At 40.7% G+C, this 14451-nt stretch overlaps 2 protein-coding genes across 4 annotated transcripts; one reads left to right on the top strand and one right to left on the bottom strand.

Moving 5' to 3' along the window:
• Positions 1–6: 6 nt before the first annotated feature.
• srpra (SRP receptor subunit alpha) lies at positions 7–5330 on the top strand. 2 transcript variants are annotated; one of them, XM_028418851.1, is made up of 15 exons: positions 7–121; positions 228–365; positions 671–754; positions 857–1020; positions 1326–1486; positions 1577–1739; positions 1836–1986; positions 2095–2216; positions 2311–2432; positions 2522–2608; positions 2694–2866; positions 3223–3436; positions 3546–3709; positions 3961–4059; positions 4225–4353. In XM_028418851.1, the coding sequence occupies exons 2-15, from the start codon at positions 243–245 to the stop codon at positions 4351–4353; spliced, it is 1956 nt and encodes a 651-aa protein (XP_028274652.1). In that variant the 5' UTR covers positions 7–121; positions 228–242. The 2 variants fall into 2 exon arrangements, with proteins under 2 accessions (XP_028274652.1, XP_028274653.1); XM_028418852.1 differs by lacking the exon at positions 7–121 and having other exon boundaries at positions 243–365; positions 4225–5330.
• A 226-nt stretch (positions 5331–5556) lies between these two features.
• fam118b (family with sequence similarity 118 member B) lies at positions 5557–12821 on the bottom strand. 2 transcript variants are annotated; one of them, XM_028418855.1, is made up of 8 exons: positions 12558–12821; positions 12334–12420; positions 11747–11836; positions 11253–11505; positions 8550–8777; positions 7638–7766; positions 7245–7542; positions 5557–6507 (listed from the first exon to the last, which is right to left on the bottom strand). In XM_028418855.1, the coding sequence occupies exons 3-8, from the start codon at positions 11827–11829 to the stop codon at positions 6437–6439; spliced, it is 1062 nt and encodes a 353-aa protein (XP_028274656.1). In that variant the 5' UTR covers positions 11830–11836; positions 12334–12420; positions 12558–12821; the 3' UTR covers positions 5557–6436. The 2 variants fall into 2 exon arrangements, with proteins under 2 accessions (XP_028274656.1, XP_028274655.1); XM_028418854.1 differs by having other exon boundaries at positions 12334–12821.
• Positions 12822–14451: the final 1630 nt, after the last annotated feature.

Here is a 14451-nt window from a genome sequence, read left to right as displayed (position 1 = left end):
ACCTTAAAAACCGGAAAGAGGCGTCACTTCCGGATTCTGCATCTGACGTGTCTAAAACAGTTTTCCACTAGTGGTGGTTTTTTTTTCGTGGGGGATTTATTATAATTTAATATATTATCTGGTAAGATTTGCTTATTTGAAGAGCAGGGCCAGCATTATACAAGGCTATTACGTTTTCGCAGGACCTCCGTTTTACTCATTAATGTTTCTGTTTATTCTAAATCCAGATACGTGGTGGCAAGATGCTAGATTTCTTCACCATCTTCAGCAAAGGGGGGATAGTGTTGTGGTGTTTTCAGGGAGCCGGGGTCACTGAGTCCTTTACGGGGCCGGTCAACGCTTTGATTCGCTCGGTGATTCTTCAGGTGAGCCACAAAGTCCGGTCAAATGTATTGAAACAGTTGTCTGTTAAACTGAATGCGAAACTCGGAAGCTAATGCTAATGCTAACGAGTTGAAAATGTTAGCTTATTGCGTCACGTTAGTGTGCTAAAACCCACCTTAATGTCGTGAACAGCTTTTAAATATGTCACTGTATTGCACAGTTTGTTCAGTTTTCGTATAACACGTGCTGTAGTGATTTTAACGCTACTAATGAGACGCTTAAGGCTGAATGTAGCAACATATGTCATGCTCCTGTTTACATGTCAACGTTGTTTGTGATTCCACAGGAGCGAAGTGGGAATAATTCATTTACTCATGAGGCCCTGAGTCTTAAATACAAGCTCGACAATGAGTTTGAGCTGATTTTTGTGGTGGGTCTCCTCCTTAACTGTTTTTACATAAAAACAAAGTATTTGTTGTTGTTATTTTGACCTGTTTATTAACTCTCCCTCTACTCCCCTGTGTCTGTTCAGGTGGGTTTTCAAAAGATCCTGACGCTGACATATGTGGACAAGTTTATAGATGACGTTCAGCTTCACTTTAGGGATCGTTATAAGAATGAGCTGGAACAAAAGGGGGCTCTGAAGCTTCTCAACAACAGCTTCGATTTTGGGGCTGACTTCAAGAGGCTTCTTAGGTAAAAGTCCAAAGTATCTTTACTAAATAACTGAATGGCATATATCAGTACAGTGTATCTGCATACAGCTTTAACTTGATATCTGATGTATCAGCCTCTAGCTTCACCAACAGAAAATAAAAGATAAAGTGTGTACATGTCACACTAAAATTACCTGAATATTTAAAAAAAATCAGTCCGTATCCAGGATATTAATGCCAATGTAAAAACAGGAACACACGCACTACATCAAAATCATCAAACATGCTTCTCTAGATTGTCTTTTGTCCTCCCTATGCTGACATGCATCAAATGTTTTTCTCCAGAGAAGCCGAGGACAGCAGTAAAATTCGAAGCCCCGCTCCCATGCGATCCTTCAAGGAGTCGGAGAAATCCCAAAAAACTGTGAAGTCAATGATTGAAACAAAGGGAGGGGACAAGGGCAAGGAACCGAGTGGCAAGAAGAATAAAAATACCAAAAAGGAGGGTAAGAAGCTAATTGTTGTTGTTGTAATGCAGCTCATTCTAAATTGTTTCTGTAACAGGCTTTCACTGTCATTTGATCGATCTTCTCCAGCTCCTGCAGCTGAGCCTGTCAAAGTGGATCAAGGCAAGGCCTCATCCTCTGGCCAGAATATGGTTGAGAACGGTAACCAGGGCTTAACTGCCGATCAAATCATGCAAAAGAAGAGAGACAACTTCTTCCGTAAGCGGATGGCCGGACCTACTGAGAAACCAAGGCAAGCAGCTGATATGTTTAGTCTACTAATATAAGATTTTCTTTAATTGCCTGTTTCTAATTGTGTAATTGTCATATGTTGTCATCCAACTTGCAGTAAGTCCCCAAAGCCTCAGAAGCCTAAAGAGAAGCAGATGCGTGTTTGGGACATGGGTGGTACAAGCACCAAGAACCTGGACTACAGTGAAGCAAATGGAAATGGTTCCTCCAATGGTGACGAACAGAACCAGGAAACACAAATTGACCTGGTAAGTCCATCCCTAAGAGGGCCTTTCTAGTTGAAGACACATTAGTCACACCTAATTGTGTCAAAATAAAGTGATGCCAGATAGTTTAATGTCTTGGATGTGTTTCAGGGAATGCAGCCAAGTTCCATGAAAGGAGACCTGTTGTCTGTGGACTACGAGTCCAGTGAGGATGAGGAGATAGAAGAGGAAGAAGATGAGGGAGTGGTTGTCAGTGAAACAAGCAAGACAAGGTAACAGTGTTTTTTAAATGTATATATAGTGTGAGGTTAAATAATGAGAAAAGTATCTTAAAAGTAAGAGTATTTACTTGTTTGTTTCCCTTAGCTCCAAAAAGGGTGGTGGTTTTGGGGGTATGTTTGGGATGCTGAAAGGCCTGGTGGGCTCTAAGAGTCTGTCCCAGGAGGACATGGAGCCAGTGCTGGAGAAGATGAGGGACCACCTCATTGGTATCACATCCTTTTTACTCCCATTCTGTATTATGCAGGATTTTAAGTACATTGTCTGCTATGTACTGATCTCACTTCTGATCCTGTAGCAAAGAATGTAGCAGCCGAAATTGCCTCCCAGCTGTGTGACTCTGTAGCCAAAAAACTGGAGGGCAAAGTCATGGGCACATTCACCAGTAAGTAGCAAGAGTATGTATCCCCTCTCCCTTCATTATGCTGGTGGATCCTAACAAAATTCTATTTGTGTGTGTGTGTGTCTAGCTGTGGCCTCAACCGTGAAGCAGGCCCTGCAAGACTCCCTTGTGCAGATCCTGCAACCCAAGCGAAGGGTGGATATTCTGAGAGATGTCATGGAGGCACAGAGCCAGCGAAGACCCTTTGTTATTACATTTTGTGGCGTCAATGGGGTTGGAAAGTCGACCAACCTGGCAAAGGTGAGTTCAGTTTTTGTTTTGTTTTTTACGCCAGCAGGAAATTCTAACCTGGGTAATTCCTGTGTTGGTTTGTACTTGTGACTTCTTTGGTGCAGTCTATTCACAAGTACAGCCTGAAGAAAATAGTTTTAGTGGTGCAAAGCCACAGGTGCGCCCATGTTAAAATTTCAAATAGCATGTGGAGGGGCTTGTGAGTCAGTAGTATCAGTATTGTTATTTCAAGTGCAGTCAACAGCTTTAACTTTTTTATACAGCAGAAATCTCGACAACAATGGTTTAGTTGCTTGTACAAACAGCAAAAGTCTTGCTTAAGAGTCAGTATTTTCTCTTTGTAAATTCTCCTTGTCTTGGTCCAGATCTCTTACTGGTTGATAGAGAACGGTTTCACTGTGCTGATCGCAGCCTGTGACACGTTTCGTGCTGGGGCGGTGGAGCAGCTCCGCACTCATCAGCGCCGTCTGAACTCTCTGCATCCCCCAGAAAAGCACGGAGGACGGCCAGTAGTCCAGCTCTATGAGAAGGGCTACGGTAAGGATGCAGCCGGAATTGCCATGGAGGCCATTGCCTATGGTAAGTCGTTCTTGTCAAGTGATGCAAAATAAAAAGAACATTTTTGTTCCTCTACTGCTCTTTGCATTAATAATAAATATCATTCCCATACATTACTTCTTCCCTCCAGCTCGTAATCAGGCCTTTGATGTGGTGTTAGTGGACACTGCTGGGCGTATGCAGGACAACGCCCCACTAATGACGGCTCTGGCAAAACTTATTGCAGTCAACGTGCCCGACTTGGTGCTGTTTGTTGGGGAGGCTCTGGTGGGCAATGAGGCAGTTGACCAGCTGGTAAGACAAAAACCTCTTAATTATTAAAGAACACCTGTGTTTTATTCACACACCTGCATCATTATGCATAATATGTTGGTGAAGGGTTGTATTTGTTGGGTTGGGTTTATGTCCTGCAGAGGTCAGTGTTGCTCCTTTGATCTGCCCTGTTTGCACAGATGTGTTTTCTCCCCGAGACCTCTTCACAACAGTCATGCATAATAATTTTGTCCTGAACAGAATGACTCAAATCTCTCTTCCTCATGTTCTAGGTAAAGTTCAACCAGGCTCTGGCAGATCACTCCATGTCTGACAAGCCGCGCCTCATTGACGGCATCGTTCTCACCAAGTTTGACACTATTGACGACAAGGTATTGTTATATTTTCTATGAACGCTCTTCTCAAATATCTGGTTACACCTCACCAAATTATACATTTTGAAGTAGTTAATGAATTTGTCTGCTGCTGTCTGACTCATGTAACATTTGCAGTGAGAAAGCTGATAGCACTCATGCGTCATCCGCCCTCTTTTACAGGTTGGTGCTGCCATCTCCATGACTTACATCACAGGCCAGCCAATTGTATTCGTGGGCACAGGGCAGACCTACAATGACCTGCGCAGCCTCAATGCTCGTGCTGTGGTCAGCGCTCTGATGAAGGCTTAAGTGGCTGCATGTTCCGCTGTTTATCCATCGTTGTGAAGAAGCAAACAATACCTTTGCCATGCTGCCACGAGATGTTCCAACCCTGCTCACCTGCCCTTTCTTATGCTCATGTCCTGCTCGTTCTACATCAGATGAACTCATGACACACAGGACCTTCTCATCCCAGTACAAGATGATTGTGCACTTCAAAAGACAATATTTTACAAAAGTCAGAAGAGCCTCTTTCTCCTTGTGTTACTTCTAAACTTTGGGCCAAATCTGAAAGCACCCCAGATCAGTTTGTTCTGAAACAGTGAAGTTGCATCCAAAAGACATTTTTACTGACTAAAATGGACCTTTGTCATCAATTTACTGGATTACACAGTAAAGACTTTAAAAAAATCTCTACCTGGCATTTTGTCAGTCAGTTTTCCCCTCTTCATGTGAATGAGGTCAGGTTGTAAAGGTTAGCTTGATGACATTTCAGCAGCTTCCTGGTGCCTGAGGAAAGCTCAGTGACCATAGTGCCTATCTGTCTCCCGTGTTCACAGCCAACACTTCAGTTACCATGGATGGATACTCAACAGTTGAAGTCAGAAACCAGTCTTTGTAATCTAGGAAATCGCAGTTAACCACAAAGCACTTTGAGATTAATAGATATCGTGTCAAGAAGATAAAAATTCCAATCCCAGCTGATCCTCTGTAACAACACAGCAGTGCATCTTCCTAACAAACTCAACGTGGTATACTAGTTATTTCCGGACCTCCTCATTAACTTGTGCTGATTCTCATTAAAATAGACATTGATACATTAGGTTATAGATGATCAAAAGTGAAAGATATATTTTATGTTTTTTAGTTCGTACAGGGTGTCCATAGTAATCGGACTACATTTTACATGTGGTCAAATGAAGCTCTGTGGCCCATTAATTTATTTTTTTGCCCTTCTGATTTTTATTGTCAATTAAAAGCAGAAATAAAAGTCTTAATGATCTCTAGTCCCCTTTAAATTGTGCAATGTCAGAGAATTGAGAAGTTATACAGAAGATTTAAGCTAATTTATGAGAACGTAAACATTTCTAAATAAAGCTGCTACATGCTAATGACAGCTTGTATAGTTGAACTTGTTCTGTCATGTTGCAGAGCCAGCTGTGTTCAGACTGCTCATTATGGTTTGCCATTATGTGAGTGACAACAGTAAAAAATGGGATACCAAAAGCTTTATTTTGAAAATAACACTTATAAATACTATGTCAGAAAACACATGCAAGTATTAAAAATACAAAAAAAGGCTTACAAAGAACATTATTTTCAGTAAAGGAGTGGCAAATAACTTGATATGAGCAGGGAACTGTCCTGCTATGAAAACACATACTCTTCTAAACGTAAATCTTACGACTCATTTGACAATACTGATTTCTTCTTTCCAACATACACGAGTTCCTGGACATGACCTTAACAGACTATTTTCTACTACTATGAGCGTGTCATGTGCATCATAAAAAACGTTTTTACATGGCAGGCTGGTCACAGTGTTTGTCCAAATCCAAGCAGCACAGTCTGCCAGTGAATTAACAGTCATCTTGAAGAGAGAACATTACTAGAAAGTGGTACTGGCCTTACAAATGTTGACATTTCAGCAACATACATACACTATATTTTGTGATTGTGAGGTTGGGTGTTGACTACTTAAAACGCCTTTCTCTTTTACACAAACTAAATATAACCAGGGAAAATTCATTCAACATATTCAGAGTAGACACATCTGGTGGAGCTGAAGGAAAATGACAGATATTGATCCTGACTGTGTGTCTGTCAAGAATGATAGTCTGGGACAGAAAAAAAGGAAGGGCTTAAGTTAACAGGTGAAATACAAAGAACACTGACTGAAACGTTGCCACAGTCAATAGTAATACTGTAAAGACAGCCGTATCTGTGTTTGAAGGTATCCCAGCAGGTCTTTTGTCACTGAAAAAAAATCAGGCTTGGACTTTCTATCTACCAGCATGCAGTAAGAAAAGTCTTGGACAGGCTATCGTCATTTTAGTCTGAAAATGTCTCCTGCAAGTGGCCGCTGCATGTAGTTAAAGAGAGGCATTCAGTCCTAACCTTGAAGGAGGCTTTTCTGTGTGGTAAAGGTGTTCTGGTGATCGTCCCCATTTTGAGAGGGAGAACCTGTGGATAAAGAAAAAAGGCAAACATTAAAATGAAACTTATAGTCTAAATGAAGAAAGAGAGCTAGTAAATCAACTAGAGAACAGGATGTAAACGAATATGTTCAAGAAAGACACTGACGGAAAAGCTACACTGTAATACCAACAACCGACTGCAGTCTAAACTGAAATCTGCAACATGTCAGATTCATTTTGGTTTTAATCACATTTTCAGTCTAGTTTTAAAGCATTAACTACTATTAGATAACAATAAACTATTTACAATAGGCGGCCCGACTGTGCACAATCACATCACCACAATCAGCCTTTCTTGTTTCAAAGGCCTTTTCTCATTTTATCCAAATATTAATGAACCACGACAACACACCTGATCATGCAAAGGTTAAGTGTCAGGAGCACCTAAATGTAAGCATCAACTACTAAGTCATTGAGGTTGCTAAGCCTCCAAAATTGCCAGACCATATCATTTATAAAAGCTTAAAAGTGTGCAACCTTTGTGGTCTACAAAGGCCACATCCTTTAAAAGAATACAACCCCTGAACTGGGACACAGATATAGGCCAAAGCTTCAAAAACACAATCCCTCGTTACCCGTGGTGCAACCTCAGCTCAAGTCCTTACCTCAGCTTAACTCCACTAGAAATGTAAATTATCACAAAAAGCTATGGCAGAATGATGTGATAAAGGACATTCCAGTCAGTGAATGCGCTTAACTCGGATTGGCTTTCACGTTCCTTACCCCAGCCATTAGCAGACACATCGCGGTTGCAGATCTCATTGGCCAGCCTCTCAAAGTATTCAGGCAGGTCGGCGTACTCGTCTCCATAGGAGATGACCTTGATGCCCTTGTCCAGCATGTTGTCACGAAGCTTCTTAAACTCGCCCACATCCTCTCGTCGCACAAGCATGAAGTGTTCCAGATCTGACTTGTGTTTGACTGCCTCCAAGAACAAGGCCTGGAAGGTTGTGTCGTCTACTGTGCGCCCGCAGCCGAGGAACACAAAGGATTTTGTCTCATACAGCTTCTGGATCTCACGCTGTCAACACCACAAAAGTAATGTGTGTTATAAACTTTACGTCACACCTACGATTTCGAGTAAGAAAAATGAGTATAGTGAATGTAATCCCTCACCATAACCTCAGTGTTCCTTAGCACATTTTGATAGCCAGCAGGGTGCAGCACAATACCACTGGGGTTGGTGTAAACACCGTGGATGTGGAGAACACTTAACCTCCGTTTCTCCTGAGCCCACTCTAACACCTAGACACACACACATTTTACAGTCCATTGCACAAAAACCTGTTCTGGCTGGGCAGGGAGTAAAATCACTGAACATTAGCCCTGATGGAGACCACACATAAATACATAAATACCAGCACTGAGAGGCAAAGCAACAGGTCTCTTAGAAAACTCACATCGGTTCTCACAACTTTGTGTTCTGTTCAACATATCAAGCTACAATTAAATAGAACTGAGACATTATTATATGGCTGGAGAACAGGGGTCTTATGGATAGCCTGTTCAGCAATGAATCCAACCCATGTGTTCTAGGAAAACACAGGCATCCCCTTAAGCATAGCCTTAAAGTAAAAGCAAATATCATTTGATCTATAAAATCTGACACCAGCTGATTAAAGGCTGGAATTTGCCTTTCTTCCACCTGCTAGAGAGAAAAAGCTTTTCAGGGTCATCGTTATCTGTTTGTCTACTGAACCAGCCTAAGAGGACCTTCACTGAAAGGCAATGTTTTAAATGTAACTGACTGTGCAGTGAGCGAGTTCAACCATATGTGCTCAGTCAGTTCAATCGTATTTACCTTGCAACTTTCCTCTTTGAGGGACTAAAGGGCAAAGTTTAAGTGACTTTTCAATTTGAGGCAAAATCATTTCTACAATCTGACCTGAGCATGGCGTGACAAATTGTTCACTTTAGAGTATGGTTTAGTGAACTTTGTACTACTTTAAAAAAGAAAAAAAAGCTGACAGCATATATTGTGGCAGGAAAGATCAATCAATCCCAGAGCACAATCCAAACACTGTTTACCTTCTTCTCATCCGTCAGGTCCAAAGACTCCAGTTTGGTGGCCTGGTGGGCTGCATAGATCTCTAACAGATTGTCAAAGTTAGTGGTGAGGACCAGTGCGCCACTCTCCATTAACTGGAGCACTGAACGCAGAAGATGTTTCCCAGCATGCTCCATCTTGCACTCCAAATCGTCAAACACTTCGTAGAGGCAGTCTTTGAAGAATGTGGATCGCACATTTCCCGTTCTCTGTCACAAAAAAAGAAGAAAGGATTGAATGCACCCCTGATCTATTAGTGTTCACCCGTCCTACATTCACTACAAATGGAATGTCTGACTTGTCTGAATCTGAGTGTTAATTATGCAGGATTTATTTCACAGTAAACTATTTCAATAGTGACAGATTGCAAGTGGAATCAGATGTGATAGGAAGTGAACTTATTGCAAACCCACAACTAGCATCTTTTTGGTGAGATAACACCATGTGACCGGACCAAGTTACTCATCTACTCCAAGCCCTCAGATGACAACAAAGGGGTTCAAATGTTTTTTGGTTTATTTAGTTTTAACACAATTTCCATGGGCAACACAATTAAATCGTGCGTCGTAAGAAATTTACTTACTTCTGTTTTAAACACTACATTATAATTCTGCCCAGCTTTTCATATAGCAACATACCAGCACAGAGCAAAGATGCAGTGACCAAGGTGATCCTAGCACAAGGAAATGCTCTGCTGACTTCAACAGATTACAGCTCTAATGGGCTAAACAGCAGGAGTCCTTTCCACAGGAAGAAGCTCATTATCCACATCTACTGTCCACAGCACCCATCCTGATCACTCTGTCCTTGGACTATCTCAGGACTTATGTAATAACCAACTGAAGCACAAGGATGCAGGACTGGCACTAAATAACCATTATAAATGAATACACTGATACTTTTCTAAAACACAACATTTGATCTTCCACTGCAGTCATCTTGGTTATTTTTACATTGATTATCGAGTTGTTGGAGTAGCTTCATTTTGCAGCGGCATAACCTCATTAATAACTTATTTCAGTCAATTATACAGCTTGTATACAGAGACTGCATAAAGACTCAAACAGACTTACCCTGTGAAAAACAAGTGTCAGCAAAGTTGTATTTTGCTTTGTATCCAGGGTAAAAAGCGTGATAGGGTTTAGGGCAAAAGCAGTTTGTTTGAGTTTTAACTTCAGATTACCCTCATTAAATTGACCATAACCCAGTTCATACACAAATCCACAAAAGTAGGTTAAACTCTCTCAGTCTACTGCTATTGGAATTAGCTGAATAGGCAACACACTTTTGGACAAATTAGCATTATAACAATACATCAATATACTGATGTGGTCCATGTTTAGTGGAGAAAGGAAGACATGAACAAATCAGTTGACTCTAGTTTTGAATTTGGCTCTATTTCTTCAGGTAACATAAGGATCAACCCCTGCAGAAATCCTATTTCCTTACCCAGAGAAAAGTGTAGCATCTAAGTACAATTTAGGACTAGGGATGACATGTGTGCTTAAAAAGGGAAGGCATTTGTAGACGGGTTTGGTAAATGGAGCAGCGACACCCATCCTTTACTGTATCTTGCTTAACTGTATGAGTGGAAAATGTGGTCTTGGAGGTGGTGGGAGCTGTTGGTTCACATTATTCTATGCTTGTTTTTTGTTCCCCACAGCATGCTAGACCCTGCTGGGTCTGTGGCCAACAGGGGTGGGCTTGTGTCTGACTCTGCACGACTGTGGATTGAAATAAACACGATGGATAAAGCCATAAAAGAGCTGTTTGTTCCCTTTGTTATAACGGGTTGAACTGGCTGAAACAAAGCGTGTTTTATCAATGTCAAAGGTGCGATGAGACATGACTAACACAGGAGGCAAACGGTATTAAGACTCCCATCTGGCAACCCTGTTCCAGAGTGATTCAAAGAGCCCCAAATTCATTTGTAACAATCCACTTGGTTTAAAGATACAGGATTGTTGAGAAAAAAAGGGCAGTTACATGTTTATTATTTTTGAGGAGCTGAAAAAATATTGTCACTGTAGTCTTGTGAGGCTTGTAGAGGATGACGGAGCCCTGTGTAAGGATCTTGTTTTGGCTGTGTGGTAGGGAGCCAGGAATTTTCTGGCAGTTAATTGGTTCATTGTCATATTTTGCGGTTGTATTAACCCACAACATTACCCTTAGGTGCTTTAATTATAACCTAACAGTGCGCTTCTGGCTTCCTGTCTTTAAAGCTGCATACTCCAAAAAGTGTTGAAACACAGTGATTTGATCAGAACCAATGTCTTGTCTTTCTGACCATCCCCTGTGATATTTCTTTAATTCTAAGGGAGATTGTGCAGCAGTATAAGATGAAACAGCAATTTAACATATTGCTATATGCTATATTAACAATATGATATTAAAGGAATCCCCACATAATGGTGGAGGGGATACTCTGGGTTCTGTGTATGTTGCACATAAGGTGTTAGGCTTGTCTTGTTCATTGTGAATGGTGTTTAATTCTAGTTAGTTTAGGTCTTGTAATGAGATAAAGCTAAGATGTCTTATGTCAGTCCATGAAAGGTGAACCACACGGTCCCCAGCTAAGTAAAGGACACAGAGCTGGCAGTCTGGCTAACATGTGATTGTACATGTGCAACAGGGAGGTAGAGAAAAGAAAGGCAAATAAGAAAATAAGCCTCAGGCAGTCTTACCGGGGAAAGTTTCTGAATGAGATCATGGGCCACATGCACCAAATTCTTATCTTCCTGCATGTGCTTCTGGAAACGTCGGCTCTCCTCCTCCTCCAGTAGGTCAAAGTCATTGGCTGCATCAAGCAAGGCCTGGATGAGGCCCTTCCAGGAGCGGAGGGCAGGGACCTGAGGGGCCACTGCAGAGCTAACCCCTGTGCCAATCACCAGGACGAGCTCAGGGGCTCGCTTGTTCTTCAGACTGGGCAGCAGTTTCCTTTGGGGCAGGCAAATATTGAATGATGATGGTTCCAAAGAAGTAATTTCCCAAATCCTTCCCGACAGCATGAAGGTTAAACAAATCGTTTAAGCACAGCAGCATGCAGTGTGAAACTAAAACCTACCTTTGTTTTGGACTACCACAAATTAGCATCTCAATAAAACAAAATATTTGATCAGCCCTGTTGACAAGACTGATGACTGAGCTGTGGGCATAACATACAGCTGGCTGGGCTTACCTGGGCTTTTTAGCATTTGAGTCTGCATCCTGAGAATCAGCTGCAGGTCGCTTCTCATTTTTCACTGCTACAACGGAGGCCATTCAGCTCCTGTAACAGAAACACCATCATCCACATGCTATCTCTGAAGTCTGGAGTTTAGCAAAGACTGGTTATGTTTAGCAGACAGATGATAATTGCTGTCACAAGCATCTGTCTTCTTTACACTTATTACCTTGCACTTAAAAAACATACTGAAATCAGATAAGATCAAAACTAAAATGAAACAGTATGTGCTCTGATAATTGTTCTGGAGACAGGAAATACACATTTCTTCCTGGCAACGCACCTTACCTGATGACAACCAGTGTTTCCCTGTACAGCCAGACTACTGTACCTTCCCAGTGTTTTATTCTAACATTAAAATCATGCTCACTTGGTCCAGTAAAAGTCCAGCAAGTCGCACTAACCCAGCCCAGGTGTTCATAGCAAAAACAATTTCCTATGAGACAAAGCGACTCACACAGCAAATGTCTGGTCCATGTTTGGACGTGTTTTGTAAGTGACGTACGTGTACGTACAACGTTAACTAAAATGATCTTACTTACCTTTATAGATATGAGGTAAAGTCCAGTGTTTTCCTCGGAGCTTCTGCGAGAGTCGGTTGTGTTTTAAGCTAATCCACGTTAAACAGTCTGGAAATAGACCTGAGGTCAGACCTTTGTTGCTTTTTTATAATGTTGGCGCTAAACTGTTAAGTTAACGTCAACTGAATCACAAAATACTGACAAACAGAGGAAGCTAACTGTCAACTAGCTAGCGTTTCACTAACCTTGGTTCGTTTTTTGTTAAGCTAAGTTGTTATCTCCGAGGTTGTTAAAAGCCAGCTATTGTCTCTGCTTTGCTTGTCATGGTGGTGATGCTAGAGTACACAAAACAGTATGTATTCGTTGTAATTTGAGACGTTTAAATAACAAATCTACGACTTCTTTTCTTTTCAGTCCGTCATACAACAGAAACGCTCTCGGCCGCCTGTGTTATCTACACATTGCTCTCTGTGTTTAAGTTTTGTGGAGCCGTTGAAGTCGCCGCCTGCTGTGATGTGCACCGGGTGTGATGCCTTCAGGTTCTGTGCGGAGAACAGCACGTCTTCCAGCATTATTACAGTCAGGCAAAACAAAACCATAGAAAACCTTAACCAGCATACAACAAAACCCATCGATTAATGACATCATTCTGCACACACTGATTATCACTTATTTTTCCGGGGCTATGCTCAAACGTGTTTCAAGACCTTAAATTCACACTTATGATAAGCATACCAGGGTTTTTTGTGTTTATTCTACAATATTTAAATGTATTTATTTAATTGTCTTTAAATGCATCACAAATATATATTATTTTGACGACAAAATGAAAAAGGGCCTACTAACTTTTTAAAAGTTGGGATTTACAGGGAGCATTTGAATGCAGCAAAAGCCTGATCGGTTCTGGCTGTGTGACGCAAACTGGGAAAGACCAACCTACAGGGAACCTACCATTTGTCTTCAAATCAAATTCAATGTCTCATACACACTTGTACAAAGTACAATGCATAGTAAAATGTCTTAAAATAGATACTAAACATTTTTACCTTAAAAACAGTGGTCTGCCTCACTCAACTTTGTAATAATATATGTTATAATATTTCAATTCAATTTTATTTGTCTAGAGCTTTTTTCAATCTGAATTGTCTCAAAGTGCTTCACAGAGACCCAGAGCCTGAAGCCCCTGAAGAGCAACAGTGGCAAGGAAAAACCTTTTAACAGAAGGAAACCTCGAGCAGGACTGGTCTTATAAGGGAGAGAGTCAGCTGGGTGATGGAGGCGAAGAAGAAGTGGACAGGACAGAGAGGAACAAACATGCACACACATCATACATTACAGAGAACAAACATGACAGGCTGTTGATGTTGTTAAGCTGAAACCATTGTGTTTATATTATAGTGGATGTATATATCATCAGTTTAAACAAAGATGACCAACAGAGACTGATGTAGTTAATAAGCATTGGAATGATCAGGGGCCGGACGGCAGGTCAGCATGCAGGTCTGGAGAGAGAGAGAGAACTACGAGGAAGACAGCAAACACAGTTTATGACATGAATCACTAGCATGACTAATAAGAATAGACGAGAGGTAAGAGAGGTTGAGGGGGACAGGAAACTGCTCAGTGGATCTTGTTTGTGTCCCCCGACAGCGTTGGCCTATAGCAGCATAACTATGCTAAACATTAAGAGTTTATTTGCCCTATACCTGTGGCTAAAGCCATATCAACAAGTGACTGTATCTATTCCTAACTTCTTAACACACTGTAGGTTAGACTATTTAAACGGAAAGGTTTTAAGTCTGCTCTTAAAGGTGGTGGTGGAGTCTGCCCTCCCATAAAATATAAGTAATAAAAAATATAAGTAAATATATAAGTAATAATACATAAAATATATATATATATATTATTTTATGTATTATTACTTATAATACATAAAATTTTTCATTTTATGTATTATTATATATATATATATATATATATATATATATATATATATATATATATATATATATATATATATATATATATATATATATATATATATATATATATATATATATATATATATAATATGCATTATTATGCAAAACACACTGTTTTAAAGGTGAAACAAAACCCTGTACCACGTCTTAGTGCTGG

Source organism: Parambassis ranga, chromosome 13 (assembly GCF_900634625.1).
Source record: "Parambassis ranga chromosome 13, fParRan2.1, whole genome shotgun sequence".
Classification (NCBI taxonomy): Eukaryota; Metazoa; Chordata; class Actinopteri; family Ambassidae; genus Parambassis; species Parambassis ranga.
This window is presented reverse-complemented; position numbering and strand designations above follow the sequence as displayed.

Bases quoted from the DNA above. Each gene is read 5' to 3' on its own strand.
- fam118b (XM_028418854.1), bottom strand. From the start codon at position 11,829: ATGGCCTCCGTTGTAGCAGTGAAAAATGAGAAGCGACCTGCAGCTGAT. The intron at 7,767-8,549 runs GTAAACAGTGTT...GTGTGTGTCTAG, and splicing joins ACCTGACGGATGAGAAGAAG to GTGTTAGAGTGGGCTCAGGA. The intron at 7,543-7,637 runs GTGAGGGATTAC...TGGTGTTGACAG, and splicing joins TAAGGAACACTGAGGTTATG to CGTGAGATCCAGAAGCTGTA.
- srpra (XM_028418852.1), top strand. From the start codon at position 243: ATGCTAGATTTCTTCACCATCTTCAGCAAAGGGGGGATAGTGTTGTGG. The intron at 2,433-2,521 runs GTATCACATCCT...CTGATCCTGTAG, and splicing joins GATGAGGGACCACCTCATTG to CAAAGAATGTAGCAGCCGAA. The intron at 4,060-4,224 runs GTATTGTTATAT...CCTCTTTTACAG, and splicing joins TTGACACTATTGACGACAAG to GTTGGTGCTGCCATCTCCAT.